General features: G+C 61.5%; 1 protein-coding gene across 1 annotated transcript in view; it reads right to left on the bottom strand.

The window, feature by feature from the left end:
• Positions 1-18,127, bottom strand: part of ARMH3 (armadillo-like helical domain containing 3) — a 77,647-nt gene that overhangs the window by 40,190 nt on the left and 19,330 nt on the right. Inside the window, exons 13-19 of the mRNA XM_006033725.3 lie at positions 16,974-17,067; positions 11,517-11,618; positions 8,792-8,850; positions 6,354-6,419; positions 5,607-5,676; positions 4,446-4,506; positions 3,413-3,501 (exon numbers count right to left, since the gene is read on the bottom strand). Of these exons, the coding sequence (XP_006033787.2) occupies positions 3,413-3,501; positions 4,446-4,506; positions 5,607-5,676; positions 6,354-6,419; positions 8,792-8,850; positions 11,517-11,618; positions 16,974-17,067 (541 nt within the window). The remainder of the gene's footprint in view (positions 1-3,412; positions 3,502-4,445; positions 4,507-5,606; positions 5,677-6,353; positions 6,420-8,791; positions 8,851-11,516; positions 11,619-16,973; positions 17,068-18,127) is intronic.

The raw sequence follows: 18,127 nt of genomic DNA, 5'->3' as shown, positions 1-18,127 counted from the left end.
CCCAGCCAGAGGCTGTCACTAGCGCCCGGGTGGGAGGTGCTGGAGAAACGAGGTATTTTCTAGACAAGGCTTCGGTGAGTCACAAGAAGGCCCTTCTGGCATCGCTGTACGCGGCTGCCCAGCACCAGCCTGCAGAGCCCCGCAGCTCTGCCCCCTGCCCACTACTTACAACCTGCTCCAGCTAATTAATAGGCCTTCCCCACCAGCCCAGGCAACCCCTGATCTTACCCTCCCAGTTTGGGGGGCGTCCCGGGGAAGCAGGGACCTGGAGCCACTGCCCAAACTTCCCCTTGCTGCCCTCTCCGCAGGCCTCGTGCTTGGCCAGGAGTCCCCCGTGCGAGGACGTGCAGTGGTTTTGCACGTGGGGGCATGGGGCCTGGGACCCCGAGTCGGGGCTCCCTGGATTGGCCTCAGTAGAAAGGCACCAGGCTCCATCATCAAACCAGTCCTGTGTTGGAGGATGCTCCAGGCGCCTGACTGGAAACCTCCCAATGTCTCCAGCCCAAAGGCAGTCAAGGCTGGGTTTTTCCCCACATTTCAGGGGCTGACAGGGTTCCTCGCACCCCGCAAATGTACAGACGCCAACTGCAACCACTGGGCTTCGCTGCATGAGGATAACGCAGCCCTGATCTCTCGTCAGACAGGCCCCCTTCTCTGCCCCTTCCAGACCCACCTGCCTTTCACCACGAGGGAAGGAGCTGGCCACGCTCAGCTTGCGGGAAAGGCGCTTGAGAGGGGCCAGGCCATAGTCTGCGAATCCTTGAAGGGCTGCCGTGTCATAGCATCCTAGAGCCGTGGGACTGGCAGGGACCCCCCAGAGGTCACTTCCAGTACACGCCCTGCCTGAAGCAGGATCAGTGATGAACGGACTGAACAGCCAGCTGCCGGTCTCTGTCCTCTTGGGCTCGCCGCACGGTCCTCTCCCTTTGCAGGGAGGCCTGGCATCCCCGGACACAGGAGAGGAGCGAGTGGTGGAGCCGTGGGAGAAGCCGTACTTTCTTGCTGCAGAGCAGGACGTAGAGCCATAGCTGGAAGTTGCAGCAAAGCAGGTTTGGATTGGAGATCTTCCCTATCGGAGCCAGGAGGCCGTGGGAGAGATGCCAGAGAAGGGGGACCCTCCATCAGTGGAGGGTTCAAGGAGAGGCTGGATGGACACCGGTGGGGGATGCTCTATGTGCAGTGATGCCTGCGCTCTCCTGTGGGGTGTCCCAGCTTCTAGGCTGTGCTGGTTGCCCCCACACCTCCCTTTCTGCTCCATGCGTCAGGGGCGTTTAGTCCTCCCCCAGAGGTGCTGGTGCTGCTCCAGCCCAGGCTGGGGATGGGGCTGGGCTGGGCCAATGCTCCTGCTGGCACCAACCCTGCAGGGCCCTGGCTGGAGGGTCTTGCCCCTGCGCTCAGGCTTAACCACACTGGGGCAGGAAGGGATTTCCCCCCCCTGCTTAGACTGGTTTGGACTGGGGGGTTTTGCCATTCTCTGCAGCGGGGGCACAGCCTGGCCCGGGCTTTCTGCAGCGCCCATGACCTGGCAGCAGCAGGAAGTTGGCGGCCGCGGCCCCGCCGCATCCTGGGGACAAGGGGTGATGCCTGGGGCTGTGTCAGGGCAACCGTGTTGTGTGGCTCCTAGGTCAGGCACGGGGTTTGTCTGGGCTGGTTTGGACGGGGCAGATCCTGCATCAGGCCAGGCTGGGACTGGAAGCGACTCCGCAGCTCCCTGCGTGCCCTGTGGCTCTGGGATGCTGTGATATGAGGGGGGTACAAGTGGACCCCCGTGTTAGTGGGCTCCCAGTACACAAGCCGCCATTTGCTGACAGACACTGCAATTCTTGCCCCGTGATCCTGAGTGCACACGTTGCACGTACCAGAGCCGGGTGGGGGCAGTCGCTCGTCCCCGAGGTACAGGGTACACCGAATACCAGTCATGGGAGAAATGGGGGAATGGCCACGTGCCGACAGCCCCACGGTAACGTCATGCAGGAGGAGGGTGAGGCCTCCTCTCCGAGAGGGAACGGCCCCTCTTCCACAGCCGCTCAGCCTCTCTACTTTGGACAAGGGCACATTGATGGCTGGGCTCTGGTGACAGCTGGGCTCCAGCAACAACTGTTCTGCTCGCAGCGCTCACAAAGCAGCGCGAGGCCTCCACGGTTCAACCACAGAGTCCTAGAGCCGTGGGGCTGGCAGGGAGCTGCGGGGTCACATCCAGTCTGGCCCTGCCTGAGGCAAGATCAGCCCCATCAAACCCTGTGTCCGACCTTGGAGCAGCACGACAGTCACCCCGACACAGCCCCAGGCATTGGGAGGACACCCCTGCATTTGTCCCAGAGCCAGGGGAGAGCAAACAGTGCTCAAACAGGGGCCAGAAACCTAACAGCGCAGCAGGTCCCAGAGCCAGAACCAGCCGGGAGACAGACACAGGCCCGGCCAGGACATGCCTGTCACCCCAGGGCAGCTCCTCTTGGCAGCACACACCTCCTAGAAACACAGCGATGCTACAGGGGAAGCACCAGATGCCCTCCAGCTCTGCCCACAGGATGGATGCCCAACCCAAGCGCGCTCCCGACGGCACCACGCATGGCACACGCATGCCTGCACACCCCTCCCTCAGCGCTCCCCACCAGCCTGAGCAGTATTTCCTGCTCTCCTAAAGTGCTTTACATTGCTAAACCCTGTACAAACACTAGCTAATTAGCGAGAGCAGCAGCAGCCTCCCAGGACCCCCCTGGCTCCCCCGGCGGGGGGGAAGGACACAAAGAAAGGGAGAGCTTAAGCTTGGCGCCGTTCCTGCCAGCGAGACCATTCAACCATGGAGCCATTCGCACCGATAGCTGCAAAACCAGTCCTGGGGGTGGGGGGGAACCTCCGGGCTCGCTCGGGGGTGGGAGCTCTGCCTGCAGCCTGTGCAGACGCCTCCATGCTGCCTCCTGGCCGAGACATCGCCCTACGGCTCCGGCCTCCCCGGCTCGGGGGTGGGAGCTCTGCCTGCAGCCTGTGCAGACGCCTCCATGCTGCCTCCTGGCCGAGACATCGCCCTACGGCTCGGGCTCCTGGGACCCATTGGGTCCCCGTCCAGCACTGCCAGCCCCCCTTGAAACACCAAAAAGCCCTCCCCTTTTCTCAGCGCCTGAAGGCAGAAATGCTCTGTTCAAGCCCATTCCTCCAGGGCCCCAATCAGGGCTGATGACACTCGCTACCATGGTGATTAGGACCAGGCACCATGATGCTAAGGGATCCGAGACAGGCCCAGAGCGCTGCAGAGGAGGCCAAAATTCACCTGCGGCAGCCATGAAATCCAAGCAAAGCCCTTCCAGGGAACCAGCTGTGTGCAGCTGCAAGTGTTTGCACCTGGCCCGGGATCCTGGCGTGGGAGCAGCAGCCCCCGGGGTGCGTGGAGCAGGGGTGGGAGAAAGGGGGGTACCTGACCACAGCTCCCGCCACGTGTAGTGCAGCCGCACTCGGCATTTCTTCTGGTAGCACAGCAGCTTGTGCACGATCTGGATGCAGCGCCTTCAGCGGGGGAGAGAGAGGCCAGGTCAACACGCAACGCATTGGGGCAGTGAGATCAAAGCCCTGGCGAGGCAAAAGGGAGGCCTCACACAGTAGCAGCACTCTCACGTGTGCTGGGGGTGTCACGGCACAAGGCATGCCTCTCAGGGAGGATTCTAGTGCTTGCCCACACGTGTGCATGCACACACAGCTCTCTGGGAAACGTTCAGGAGCATGGAGGCGTCTGCACAGGCCAACAGTCTCAGCTCTGGGCAGGTCCACCACACATCCACAGGCCAGACTGGCTGCCCTTGGAGACCCTTGCGGCTGCAAGTCCCAATGCCATAAAGGTGATGAGAACGATTGCCAACGTGCACGGAGCTGCAAGCAATGACCTTTGCTTGCTCCGGCGGTGGGGAGTCCAGTGCAACCCGCACAGGCAGCATCTTCCAGGGCTTTGCTGCTGCTCTGCGATGCCTGGCCCTGCCACAAAAAACTCCCACTGCGCACCAAGCCAGCATGGGGCCACGCGAGCCCACTGGCCTTGGGACATGGACAGGGGCTGGGTCAAGATCATGCCTGGAGCCACAGCCCCTGGAAAATACTGCAGCTGTCTGCTTGCACAACTCCCCAGGGCCTGGAGTGGAAGTGGAGAAAGGGACTGGCAGCTGGCTAACTGCTCCCAGCTCGGGGTGTCGCTCGGGGGCCTGTGACGATGGTGGGTGAAATGCCTCCCTGCTGCCGGACTGTCGGTGCTCAATCAGGCAGATGAGGAGAGCTCCCCGGGAGGGCAGAAATCATTTCCTTTTGGTCACCAAACACGGCAAGCGCAGGGGTTGTGGGAAGCCCGGTAATTCCCCTCACTTCCCCCACCGAAAAGCAGTATCCTGGGCAAGGGAGGGGAGTGGTGGAACTAGAACGGCCCCGTCTCTGCACGTGGAGGCTGGAGCTGCCCCGGCACTTACACGTAGAGATCCATGGGAAACTCCTTCATCATGTGTGTCACGATGAACTCCACCATCAGATCTGAGAGGGGAGGGAAGAAGAGGACACAGTGACCATCAAACCAGCTGTGGCTGCGCCCAGCAGTCCCCAGTGCAGCCCGTGCAACCCCTCCCCACAAGACAAATGACCCAGCTCTTGAGCTTGGATTGCCCGTGGCTCCTTGGGAGAAGGAGCAGCTCTTGGGAGCCCCACGAGTGGTATCTGTGCGCTGCTGGCTCTGTGGCATGCGCCCTCCCCCAACCCTCAGGATCCCTCAAGAACCCCCCCACAACGCAGCTGACTGCGAGGCACAGAAAGGCCCTCGAGTTTCATGGTGCTGCCGATGGAAAATTCCAGGAAGAACGATGCCCTGGGAGAAGCTTTCACCAGGGGCAATGTGTGCCGGAGAGCTTTGTTTCTGGAGATGTACCGTGCAGAGCCCTCCGCATATTTATAGCAACGACGCGGGAGCAAGGCAGCAGGAGCAAGGCAGCGGCAGACTTGTCTCTGCAGTGACTAAGTCGCTTGCCTGAGGCTCAGGCTCTGGGGGCTCAGCTGGCAGCTGGAGTCCCGCTCAGGGTATTCACAGGAGAAGAGCGAGCAACAGGCCCAGCTCGGTGACGTGTGTCGCAGACACGTGCAGCAGAAGAGGCCGTGGAAGGGGGCTCCCTCCCAGCCCCATGTGGTGACCAGCAGAGCCCAGAAGCCTGGGAGATCCCCATCGCAGAGCACGGGCATCGCTGCACCTACATCACCCCCCATTAGTGGCTGTCCAGCCTCTCCTCGAACCTCTCCAGTGATGCAGAGCCCACCTTTCCCTGCTTTAGATGAAGCCCGACCCGTGACGAACAGAGAGGCATGATCATCTCCCACATCTTGCACCTGATACTTGTATTCATGCATTCGCCTTGGATCTGCGATCTACCAAGCCTCCCAGGTCCTCCCCCACGGGCTGCTGTCCAGCCCGGGGTCATCCATGCTCTATTAGCCAGCCCCCAGCAGGTCCCTTCCCCACCACCACACAGTCTCTGGGAAGATGCCACGTCTTTGCACCCCCGAGCTGCCCCACAATCGCACTGCTCTGCCCCGCTCGCAGCAGGCCTGAGGCCAACCCAGGGAGCCTCAGCCCCGGCACTACTCACCCAGCACCGCGCACACCAGGGGACGACATGGGAGGTTCTTGTCGGCTGCTTTCTTCCTGTGCCGCATTGGCTGTGAACACATGCAGGGCAGGGATGGGGGTCAGTGAGCATCCTTATCTGCTTTCCATGAGGACGTGAGTGCCTGGGGTCTTGCTGCTGCCTCCACTGCCCTCTGGACCACTCTCTGCAGCTGGCATGGCCCTAGGGGCATCTCTGCCAGCCCGGGTGGGGCCCTCCCTGGCTATCCCAGCCCAGCCTAGCATCGCCTCTGAAAACCGCTGAGGAAGATTCCCCCCATCTGTAAGGAGCAAGGTCCAGCGGTGGGGTGGCAGACCCAAGGGGATGCCTCCCCCTTCTGTTAATGGGCTCCCGACCAAGCTGGGGACTGAGCCCAGGACACCGTGACCAGCACAGGCCAAGGCACGACACCGGACTTAGCACTCCCCAAGGAGCTGCTGAAGCAGGAGGCTCCCCAACCGGCCAAGCTGCATGGCACGTCCTCTCCTGGACCCAGGCTCCAGGCCAGTGCCCGCTCAGCTCCCGGAGCAAGCCAACAAGGGCATGTGGCTATGCGTCTCCCTCTCAAGGGAACATCGGGCCAAGGCACCGGCAGCACTCCTTGCAAAGCTTCTCGTGGGCACCCCCAGGCTGGCGTGCAGGACACAACAACCCGGTGGGTGAGGGCCTCAAACCTCGGTGCTCCCCACCCCAAGCACAGAGGCCGGGGCCTGTCCGGGAGAGACTCACCATCCGGTGAAGGTTCACTCGGAAATTCATGTTGTCATCGTGCAGGAAGGCATTGGCGTACTGATCCTATGGAGGGGGCACGGGGAGAGGTGAGAAACATGCAGCGCCGACTGCCACCAACGCCAAGGCGTGCCTGGCAAACGCTCAGCGCATGGATCACGGATCAGCCGGGCTGGCAGGGCCCAGAGGGTACCACCGGCCCAGCCCCCTGCCCACCTAACCCAGCTTAGCCAGGGGTTGGCTCTGAAAACCTCCAAGGAGGGAGATTTCCCTGAGGGAAAAACCCTGCTCAGACCCAGTCACTCTCCCTTCCAGCCTCCACATGACATAGGAGACCAGGCAAGATGGGCCTGGTCATCCAGCTATGGGTTCAACAGCTGCCCTGCCCCATGGGAAATGTGGGTTCACTCCCCACTGCCCCATTCGGCTGCCAGCCTCAGGACCCCCAGCCCCAGGCACCCCTTCCTGAGCAGAGGCCCGTGTCCCCAGGGTTTGGTTGGTAATCGCTCCCTGGGCTCAGCTGCCAGGAGCGCTGGGAGTTCGGGCACCCGCTGGAGGAGGCACGGGGACATCCTGCCGGGGCCAGGCCTCAGCCCCAAGACAGCATGAGGTTTATGGAAGGGCTTCAATGCCCCCTGCATTTCTGCTCCGTGTGTCGGGGGGGTTAATCCTCCCCCAGAGGCGCTGGTGCTGCTGCAGCCGGGGCTGGGGCTGGGCTGTGCCAGTGCTCCTGCTGGCACCGACCACGCAGGGTCCTTGTCCCCATGCTCAGGCTCAGCCCCACGCTGCACTGGGGCAGGAAGGGATTTCCCCCCTGGTCAGACTGGGGGAGTTTCCCCTTCTTCTGCAGCAGGGGCAGGGCCTGGGCTCTCTGCAGCGCCCACGACCCACCAGCAGCAGCAGGACATTGATGGCCGCGGCCCCCCTGTATCCCGGGGGCAGGAGCAGGGGCGATGCCTGGGGCGGCTTCAAGGGCACACACAGGGTTTGTTTGGACGGGGCTGATCCCGTCTCAGGCAAGGCTGGACTGGACGCGACCCTGCAGCTTCCTGCCTGCCCCGCGGCTCCGGGACTCCAGGATGACTCTGTGAAGATACTGCAGCGCAGGCAGCGAGCTGGTGGCTGGAGCAAATCCCATTCCAACATTGGCACTAAATCTCACTGCGCTCTGTGGCCAAGAGCCGCCATAAATCCACTCTCCCCATAGCACCCAGGGTCGAACACCCACCGCCACCTGCCAGCAGTATTTCTTCTCTGCCAGCGCCTCCCTGCCCTTCGAGAGCCCCAGGCTGAAGACAGCTAATGGGCAGCATTTCTAACAGGGCCACGAGAGACTCTGCTCTAACGCGGTGCTTGGGGATGATGGTTTATGGCCCGTGCAGGAGGCACAGGACCGCCTGTGTTGCCTGCAATAAGAAGCCTTTGCTTCCAGGCAAACAAACTGCAAACCAGGGCTTCTCAGCCAACTGGCCAGCCCATATAGCCCGTCTAGGGGGGCAGGGCCGAGGGCAGGATGGGGATGGCCTGGCTGTCCGCTGCAGGGCCCACAGTCAGCTCCGGGCGGGTTTCTTGGCTCTGGCCTGAGCTGCAGGAGAGCACATCTCATTCAGACACCCTGGGGCTGGTGCACGGAGCCAGCACGGGGCAGGTGCAAGGTGAGCTGCCCATGTGGGCCCAGCCCCGTGCACCGGCTCCAGGGTGTGGGGTGGTCTGTGAGCCCGGTCCGATCTGGTCCTGGAGCCGACGTGCAGGGTTGGGGCATGTGGCGTGCAGTCAGGTTGAGACCCAGGGGTCAGATAACAGGGCTCCATGGGCCAGATCCAGCCTGCAGACCCTTCTTTGACATCCTGGCTTTTCAAGTGCAGTGCTGAGCTGGGTGCCAGCCCTGTCCTGCTCATGCAAGTGCCTGGAGCATTATAGAAATCGTGGAAATCCCAGAGCCGCAGGGCAGGCAGGGAGCTGTGGGGTCACATCCAGCCCAAGTCAGGATAGGCCCTGTCCAAACCAGCCCAGACAAACCCCAGGTCCAACACAACACAGGCCCCTGCATCGCCCCTGCCCCTGGGATACAGGGGGGCTGCAGCCGCCAGTGTCCTGCTGCTGCCGGGGGGTCGTGAGCACTGCAGAGAGCCCAGGCCCAGGCTGCACCCCCGCTGCAGTGGAAGGCAAAACCCCCCAGTCCAGACCAGTTTGACCGTCTCCAAACCTCACACTGAACAACAGGGTGAACAAGCTGGAGATCCCCCCCATAACCCCACCCCAGCAGTGGCCAAAGCCCAGAGAGGAAGTGTTGGGCTTCTCGCTACTGATTATAGGAAGGGCCCTGGGCACACTGACGAAGGATGAGCTATTGCCTCCAGGTCTCCCCTGCCCTGTGGTGAGAGGGAAGGGGAGCCGGGTCACAGCACCCGGGCAGGGCGAGGCCGCCGCGCGCCTACCTCGGCGATGCAGGTCAGGATGATGAGGCAGAGCTTGCCGCTGTACAGCCGGTGCTCGTCTGCAAAGGAGAGGGAACGCGTGACTTGGCGGCCGAGCAATGACACAGGGAACCGAAGCCCCGGACCCAACCCCCTGCGGGGACGAGGGGCTAGCCCTGGCCTTGCCCCCCAGAGCCAGCATGCAGCCTGAACACCAAACCCTGCCGAGTCGGTTGGAAGCTTCTGCCACCCTCGGACCCATTCTCGCAGCGGGGGTTTCTCCGTCTCCCCCCCAGCCCAGCCGGAAGAAGAGCGAAGACCTGACCCCGCCAGCCCAGCCAGATCCCACCCACATACACAGCCGTCTTTCTGTTGCATCCCGAGGGCCAAAACCCTTGCTGCGGCCCGCAGAGCTGTGACAGAAGCAGTGAAACCTGGTCCCAAGTTCAAATCCCAGCACAGCCAGACCCTGCTCACCAGCAAGAGGCTGGGAAGGGAAAGGTCCTGGCTGCACCTGATTGCAAAGGCAGCCTGCAAAGGGGTTTCTCCTGCTGCTCTGCTTGTTGCTCCCCCTAGCCCGTCAGGCACAGCCAGTCCTGGAAGACTCAGTGGAAAGCGTGGCGAAGGGTGAACAGGGCTGAGAGGAGGGGGCAACGAGCACCTTTCAGGGCACCTGAAATACTCTGCTCTCCTCCCTGGTTTGGGGATCGCTGGCTTAGCAGCCCGACAGCCCAGGGCAGAGGGATGTCGACTGGGAACCAGCCCGGCCACGGAGGTGGGTGCCTGCTCAAAAGCAATGCCTGCGAGACCTCCATGGAGCTGGGCCTGACGTCCCAGCCCCTCGCAAAGGCCAACACGTGGGAAACGCGCGCCGTCCATGCAGCAGCTGCCAGGCACGAGCCTGCTGCCTCCCCCCTCGCTGCTCCCCTTGAAACCCCCTCGCTCCCGAGTGACTGACGTGCTCTGTGATCCCGGCACAGTATAAAAATAGACCGCGTCGAGCTCGCAGGCGGTGCTGACTGCAGGTTGACAGCGTGCTCGTTACTGGGGCCTGGACGCAGTCATTAAAGAGAAACCAAGCACCACAAGGGCTAGATCCTGCCCCGCTGCATTGGGCAGTTTGCGGGGAAGGTGCATTGCGGGGGGAAGGTAGCCGGGGGTCACAATGCCCGGCTGCTGGAAAGCTGAGAGCCAGGAAAGACAGCACGGCACGAGCACCAGCCCCGAGAGCACCAAACCGCCGGAGACTCGTTATCTTCCTCTTGCCGGAGCTCCCGGCGCTGCTCCCTTCCCCGGGGAGCGCGCTGCGCTCCGCACCGCTGCTTCTGCCCACGCACGGGCCCAGCGATGGGAAATCTCCCACCGCCAGGTCTGGCCCCTGCAGGCCGGTCCTCACCATCGGGCTCTGCCCATGGGCAGCACCTCCTGCTACAGAGGCTGCAGGTCCTTTCTCACATGTTGGTTACAGGCAGGGAATACCCCATGCCCCCTCAGCAGGCATGGAGGTCAAAGCCTGTTTCTGCCACGGGGAAAAAAAGCTGGCGAGCTCTACCCCAGGAAGGGTCCCGGAGCAGCCCTCGGCCGTGCCGGGTGAGCAGGGGAGGCCTGGACAAGGTTTAATGATGCTCTCCACCGCCAAGCTGGTGCCAGAGGAACCCACTAATGATGCCATCCCTGGAGCTACTTGAGCTGGCTGCGCCACTGCTAGGCCAGCACTAAATGTCTTCTTTTATGCCATGCGTGATAAAGGGGTGAAACCAGCTCCGGGAACCAGCCAAGGGGCATCTGCTCCACGATGCGGGCTCCGCTCCTTCAGAACCACCCAGGCTGGGTCCTGGTAGAGATGGATGCTGGAGCCCGGGCAGAGCCAGCGTGGCTGCTCCCACACCCCGGATGCCCACCTAGGGTCCGCTGAAAAGCCATCAAAAGCAACACGAATCCCAGCAGAGGCCTGGCCTGTAGCAGCCTCATTTCCTGCTCGCCCGAAACACTGGGCTCTCTGGAGACAGAGCACGGTCCATGCTGCTTTATGCCATGCCTGGGGCTTTGCAACAAGGCACCATGGCAGCATCAACTGTGATGGTGTGCCTGCTCTGGCCTGGACAGAAACCCTGGTGCACAACGATGCCTGCCCACCCGGGGCTCTTGCACCATGGGAAGAGAACACAGTCCCTTGTGCAACCGCTGATCAGGCATGTGCAACCACAGGGAAAACGCAGCTCCATGCAGACGAGGCCGGCAGCTCATTAGTGAGCTTCTGGCTCCGAAGGAGCAGATGCCAGGAAAGGCAAAGCCTGGGGTAAGGCATTACCATGCACCCAAAAAGCACTGGGCATGGTAGGAACTGCTGCAGCCTTCCCTGCCCCAGCTACATGCCTCTCACCACCCAGCGCGGTGGGGCGGTGGGAACTTCCCTTGCACCACTGCATGCCAACTCCTGCGCCAGCTCCACATGCAGCCCCGCGGGACATGGAGTCCCCGCGTCGTCCCCTCCCCAGCACAGAGCTGGGAACTGGGTCTAGCAATGCCTCCCAGAAGGAAACATGCAGAGACCCCCCAGCCTTTCTGCACAACAGCCTCCCCGCTTCCATATTGCCTACCATGCTGCCACCCCCAGGCCTCCCGGCCCTCCAGAGCTGCCAACCAGCAGTGAGACACCGGGGCAAATACAGATCCGTCTGCACAGGCGCTGAGCACGTTAGCACTGCCCCTCAGTGGGGCTCCGTGCTGCCAGCTGGGGCATTACCTTTGGTGTCCTGCATGACGATGGAGCTGTACTTGAGGAAGGTTATCAGCAGGTTGCTGGTCTGCACGTCAGCATCCAGGGGCAGCTCCGTGGAGCCGATCACTGCAAAAAAGCAGACGAGATGCATTCACCCTCTGTGCATTGCAGCAGAGGTATCAGCTCTGCAGGGAGCCTGAGTCAGGCTCCAGGAGGGGGTTCAGCGAGCACCCACCATGGCCCCACTCCCAGGTCCCCCACGCCCATGAGCCTGCTACTCTATTCGGCACCTGCCAGCCCAACAAATGTCCACCGACACACGGGCAATGCAGATGTTTGCATCGCCCTCCCTTGGAGAGCAGCACGCCGGCCATGGCCCCGCTGAGCCATGAGCCCTCAAAGCAGCCAGGGAGAAGCATTTGCATCTCCCTCCCACATGCTCCAGGGCACCCAGATCCCCAGCAGCGGTGGAGGGAGAGATCAGAGCAGAGCAGCAACAGCACGAGGCAGGGAGGGAGCAAGAGCTGCAGCAGTGACCAAAGATCGTGGCAGGTCAAGCGGCAAAGCCTCCACTGAGCCCCCAGCTGCGTCTCCAAAAATAGAGCCTCAAAAGCAGCCGCTCTGGACATGTGCTGCCGCGGAGCAGAGGCAGATCAGAGAAATGGGGCTGGCAGGGACCTGCAGGGTCACATCCAGTCCCAGCCCTGCCTGAGACAGGATCAGCCCCATCCAAACCAGCCCAGACAAACCCTGTGTCCAGCCTCAGAGACGCACAACATAGTTGGCCCTGACAGAGTCCCAGGCATCGCCCCCGCCTCTGGGATACAGGGGGGCCATGGATGCTGCAGAGAGCTCAGGCCCAGGCCATGCCCCCACTGCAGAGGAATGCAACCCCCCCTTTCTGCACCAGTCTGAGCAGGGGAGAAATCCCTTCCTGCCCCAGTGCAGCATTGGGCTGAGCCCGAGCGCAGGGGCAAGACCCTCCAGCCAGGACTCTGTGGGGCTGGTGCCGCAGGAGCATTGGCACAGCCCAATGAGAAAAGCAAGTAGGACCATAACCGAGCCTGGCACATACCTGGGAGGAGATGCAAGAAGGCTGTAATTAGCTAAGTTCATCAATCAGCATATACTAAAATGCTTGGCACCAACCGTGACTGGCCACATGCGAGCAATGCAGTGGATTCGCCCTCAGTGCTTCTAAAGAGTAGGACCAGAGACACGCTTGGGGAGGATCCAGGTGCAGCGATGCCCGTGCTCTGCTGTGGGGTGTCCCCAGTTTCTGGGCTATGCTAGGTGCCCACCCCCCCCCCAACCCTTTCTGCTCCACGTCAGGGGGTTTGATCCTCGCCCAGAGGCCCTGGGTGCTGCGGACCAGGTTGGGGATGGGGCTGGGCTGTGCCAGTGCTCCTGCCAGCACCAACCCCGCAGGGTCCTGGTGGGAGGGTTTTGCCCCTCTGCTCAGGCTCAGCCCCACGCTGCACTGGGGCAGGAAGGGATTTCCCCCTGCTCAGACTGGTATGGACTGGGGGATTCTGCCTTCCTCTGCAGTGGGGGTATGGCCTGGGCCTGGGGTCTCTGGACCATCTGTGACCATCCAGCAGCGGCATGACGTTGGCAGCCGCGGCCCCCCTGCTTTCCCGGGGCAGGGGCGGCTGTGTCACGTGACTCCGAGGTTGGACACAAGGTTTGTCTGGGCTGGTTTGGATGGGGCTGATCCTGCCTCAGGCAGGGCTGGGCTGGATGCGACCCTGCAGCTCCCTGCCAGCCCCGTGGTACTGAGACTCTGTGTTTCACCATTTACCGTCCCTGCTGCCAGCCATCTGATCCCCCAACAAGCAGCATGAATAAAGGCTACACTTGGTTTATACTCGAGCAGCTGCGCGGCGTGTTTATTCAAACCATGCTGCCACTGGATCTAACGAGACCTTGCGGGTGACAAGAGTCAGCATCACCACTGAGCGGGGGGCAGCGAGGGCTGGGCATTTCCACAGGATGCTCAACCTGACCCTGGCACCATGACCTGGCCCCAAAGTGTTTGCCGACCAGTTATTATCCAGTCATTATCCTGCTGCTTCCTTTCTTCCCCTTCCCAGAGCCGGGAGGTGGTGTCTATCCCGGGAAGGGCATGGGACTGGAGGCCTGGACTCAGGCATGCAGGGGGCTCCAATGCTGCCCGATGCCCCATGGCCATGAAAAGGTCAGTGGGATCCAAGACTTTTGGGCACTTCCCACTAGTGCCGCAGAACGGCAGCTTGCAACCAGGGGCACCCGCAGCTGGGCACGACAGGTCTGAAATGCGGAAGGCACCAAGGATCAGGGGAAAAGCAGGGACCGGGAGGGAAGAGACTTAGAGAGAGCTTGGCTTGCTGACCCTGGGGAAAGACGGGTTGAGCGGGGACAGGACTGAAGTCCGTAATTCCAACGAGCACCGGGGAGGGGGAAAGAGCTGCTGACCCTAGCAGATGAAGTTGGTGCACAAACAATCAGGGATCAACCAGCCCTGATTAAACGCCAGCAGGAAATGAGGAGGCTTCTCACCACTGGGGTCTGCAGCTCTCTCCGCATGGAAGCAGCTGGGGCAAAAGACCCCCAGCCTGTTTAAAAATTAAGCCTGAGTGATGACAGGGATTATCTCAGGGGCTCCCGACACGCAGCCCACAGGCCACCAGCGCCGCGAAGTGTCTGGACGTGGCCACCCTCACCCAGAACCGGCTGCCCTTGGCCACTGGAGGAGGAATGGGCTGGCAGACCTCAGCAGCAGCCCCACGATCCTGCTTGCTGTCGCAGCACCATCATCCCTCGGCCCCCGGCATGACGTCCCAGTCATGCAGTGCCTCTCTGGGCCTTGGGAAGCCCTGGTTTCTGCGGTGTGGCCGTCTGTGGGACGCTCTGACCCACATGGCCCCTTCCTGTCCTTTGTCCCAGCTCTCGGCATCCAGCTCTGCCTGATGGAGCATCCTTCCCCCAACAGCCCTCTCCCCAGCCACTGCGCTTCGTGGAGCGTGCACGTTTGCAAGCAGTGGGAAAGCAGGGGAACAAACCTGGCACTGCCAAGCAAAGGGGCCTGAGGGGAGGAGTTGGGGAGCTCCACATGCTCCTTTAACACCATCCCACTCTGCTCTGCTTTCAAAAGCCACCAGCAGCCTCCTGGGCTGTATGAACAGGAGCATCAGTGCAGAGGCACGGCAGGGATCTCTGCTCTTCAGCACCGGGGAGGCTTCCCCTGGAGTCGTGTGCCCAGCTCTGGGCCCTGCCCTTCCAGGAGGCCGTGGACAGATTGGAGAGAGTCCAGTGCAGAGCGACCACAATGACCAGGGGCCTGGGGACACAATGGACAATGCCAGGCTGGAAGAGCTGGGGTGACCAAGTCTGGAGGAGAGAAGACCGAGTGGGGTTTGATCATGGGCTTCAAGTCCCTGCAGGGTGACTGATGATGACAGAGAAGATGGAGACGGGCTTTTCTCTGTGGCTGCAGGAGCAACAGCCTCGAGCTGCAGCAGGGGAAACTGAGGCTGGAGATGAGGAGGAACTCCCTGGCGCTGCAGGAGGTCCAGTGCTGGAGCAGGCTGCCTGGGCAAGTGGTGGGATCTCCCCCCTGGAAGTTTTCCTGAGCAGGCTGGACGGATGCTTAACTTGGTCAGGGACGATCCTGTCTGGGGCAGAGGCTGGACTGGATGTGACCTCATGAAGTCCCTTCGGCTCGACCTTCCTATGACGACTCTATGAGCCATCGGTGCGATTGGGCCGAGGCCCCAGGCTACCCTCCTGCCCTCACGGCAAGGGCTCCGGGGCACCAGGCACATCACGGACGTCACCAGACACCGGCCGCACCAGCACTCATCGTACAAGTGTGAGACACCCACAGCTTCACAGCGACAGTCCTCGCAGCCCCGCCAGGCCCTTCTGGAGCTGACGGGAGGAACGCAGCAAAGGAACATGTAACGGCACTTAGTGAATCGACGTGTAGCTGCTACGGTGACAGGTGCCCTGGATTTGCATAGCAGGGGGCCACCGCTCGCAGCCGACACCGGATGCAACAGATCTGTGAAACCAGGTTTGCGTCACAGCTCCAGCTTGCAAAGCCCCCGGTTTTCTCCTGTGCGGGTGTTCCCGTATCAGATCACAGCCCAGGGGAGCACTGGGGAGTGCCGGAGACCAGGCCAGGGATTTCTGCCTGCTGCTGCTGCCATTTGGAAACAGCTTGGCTGTATTTTTAAGTGCATGGAGGAGAGAATCAATCAATCAGAGACTCTCCCCCAGAGGCTGAGCTGGCCTGGGCTAACTCCAAGCCCCATACAGCTTTCAGAGCTGAGCTGCTAGGCCCTACGAAGCGATGGGTAAAGCATCCCACACGCCTTTAACCTAACAGCTCCACTGCTAAACCAAGCCCCGGCTCTCAGCTGCACCGAGGGGCTGGGACAGGGACAGGGACAAGGCGACGGGAGTGCTGTTGGTGAAGCTCAATCCCCCTTCCGTTAAGCCTAATAGCTTTCCCAGCAGGACGGGGCCCGGCTGCCTCGCCGTCACGCGCTCTGATTCCTTCCTGATCAATTAAAGCGAGCGCGTGGTAGGTAAGCACAGCCCTGTCAGCTGGATAATAAAGCGCGTGGGCGGAGGCATTTGCAGCGAGCCGTTTGAAAGGAAGTCTCTGCAACTCCTGTCCCTCCGCATCTCCCGGCGCACGCACGCGGGGAGGCTCCAGATCTTTTTCTTTTCCCCCTCGCTTGAACAGAAAGCTTTTGATATCCATGGCAACCAGGCAGAATGCAGCCGCGAGGAGAAGTCTTTGGCGAACGAGGCTATCGGTGACCCGAATTGCAGAGCGTGCACCTGGCGCCCCAGAGCCCGCCCGGACGGGGCTCTGCTCGAGCTGCGCGGTGCTGCCTTCAGACGCCCAGGGCATTGCCGAAGAAGTTGGTGAAAAACACTGCTCGATTCTGCCTCTTAAACTGGGTTAAGCCGACCCGCCCCGAGCCCAGCCGGGCTGTATTTTACACAGCTGGCGCATTTATGCCAGCACAAAGGTTCCTTCTCTAGAGCCCCCAGGACTCGGGTTAAGCAGCCATTTGTGAAGCCTGTCTGAGCAAGGCCAGGGGCAATAGCTCCTGCTTCCCAGCTGGGATTTGGACCCTGGGGCACGCTGAGCAGGGGATGAGCCCAGGCAGCGTGGGAACACGCTGGCAATGAGGGACAGCCAGAGGCAAAAGGTTTTAGCAGGGGAGGCCTGTCTGCCTGGGGCACTGGGAGAGGGATCCCCTGGCCACAGCACCCAGAGCAGAGGGCTCCTAGAGGTCAGGGGAGGAGAAAGCCCCCCAAAAGTGAGCCCTGAGCCCCTGCTCCCCAGGCCAGGTCTCCAGGAGGAGACGACAGGCTCTGCCTTCTCCAGACGGAGCGAGTGAGCTGCCGCCTTGAGAGGCAGCCTTGCCATTTCCCTCGCAGCGCCGTGGCAAGGTCTGGGCCCAGAAGGAGGGAGTCTCTCACCGTCTGACGAGGGCGGCGTGGTGCCGAGCGGGGTGACGGGCGTCGTTGGAACCGGGCTGGCCGGCGTCGTCATCAGGCCTATCTCGGGATGGCTCTGCAGGGAGACGCACATGGGGGTCAGCGGGGCTCACAGCCACGCGGGGCCTCTGCATGGAGCACCCGTTCCCTGCCAGCAACACGGGCCCATCCTGCCTCCCAACCACCCAAACACAGGAGGGGCTACACAGTGGGGAATCACCCCCAAACCCTGCCATTCCTTCTCCACAGACATGCACAGCACCTAAAGCCCCCGCGCTCCCCAAAGGCTCTCTCAGCATGACCCCTCAGCTGCACATTTCCAACCCTGGCTCTGCTTTAAAAGGAGCTCCTCGCTTTCTAGCATCCTCCTCTTAAGACACACCAGAGATTTATGATGTCCCGAGTGCTCCGGGAGAGAACAGCTCCACATAAATAACGTTATTAGTATCGATCCTCCCGGCTTTCTCCCCTTGGCTCTCCTCCCCAGCTCATCTCTGCTAACAGCTCCGTGCCTAACGACTGCTGTAACCTTATTCTCCCCGGCTTCCATTTATTTCCTGCATCCATCAGAAGAGGTGAGGGTTGCGAGCAGCCAGCGATCTTATTTGTGGCCTGGCTCTGATGGAATGAATCGGTTCCATCCAACACCTTTCACCCAGCTGATGCTCACAATGCTTTGTCGTCCCCCTATAAACACGCACGCAGTGACAGTCTGGAGACTGGGGAAGCGATGGAGATGGGCTGGTGAGAATACGAGTCTGCGGGGCTGCAGGCAGGTGGCTTCACACCTGCTGCAATATCCCGTAATCCGTGTGTTTTAAACGCTGACTTATAGCCGAGACCCGTAAATGAGTGCGTGAAAGACAACTTTGAAATGCACTCTCCCCCTAAATCTTATGCAGAAACATGTTTGCAGCCGCCGGACAGAACAGTGTGGATTCACTGAAGTGCCTTTTTCCCCCCAAACCATATTTCAGCTGTCAGCCGAGATAAGGGTGCCACCTAGCAGCACAAAGGGAACCGATGCAGGCCACGAGCCCTTCATCGGATGCCCCCGGGGCTATCAACAAGCACCTTCCACATCTCCCCCTCTCCACCCCCGAGGCCTCAAGATCCAGGCAACGCCACGGCCAGGA

Source organism: Alligator sinensis, unplaced genomic scaffold, assembly GCF_000455745.1.
Source record: "Alligator sinensis unplaced genomic scaffold, ASM45574v1 scaffold859_1, whole genome shotgun sequence".
NCBI lineage: Eukaryota > Metazoa > Chordata > Crocodylia > Alligatoridae > Alligator > Alligator sinensis.
This window is presented reverse-complemented; position numbering and strand designations above follow the sequence as displayed.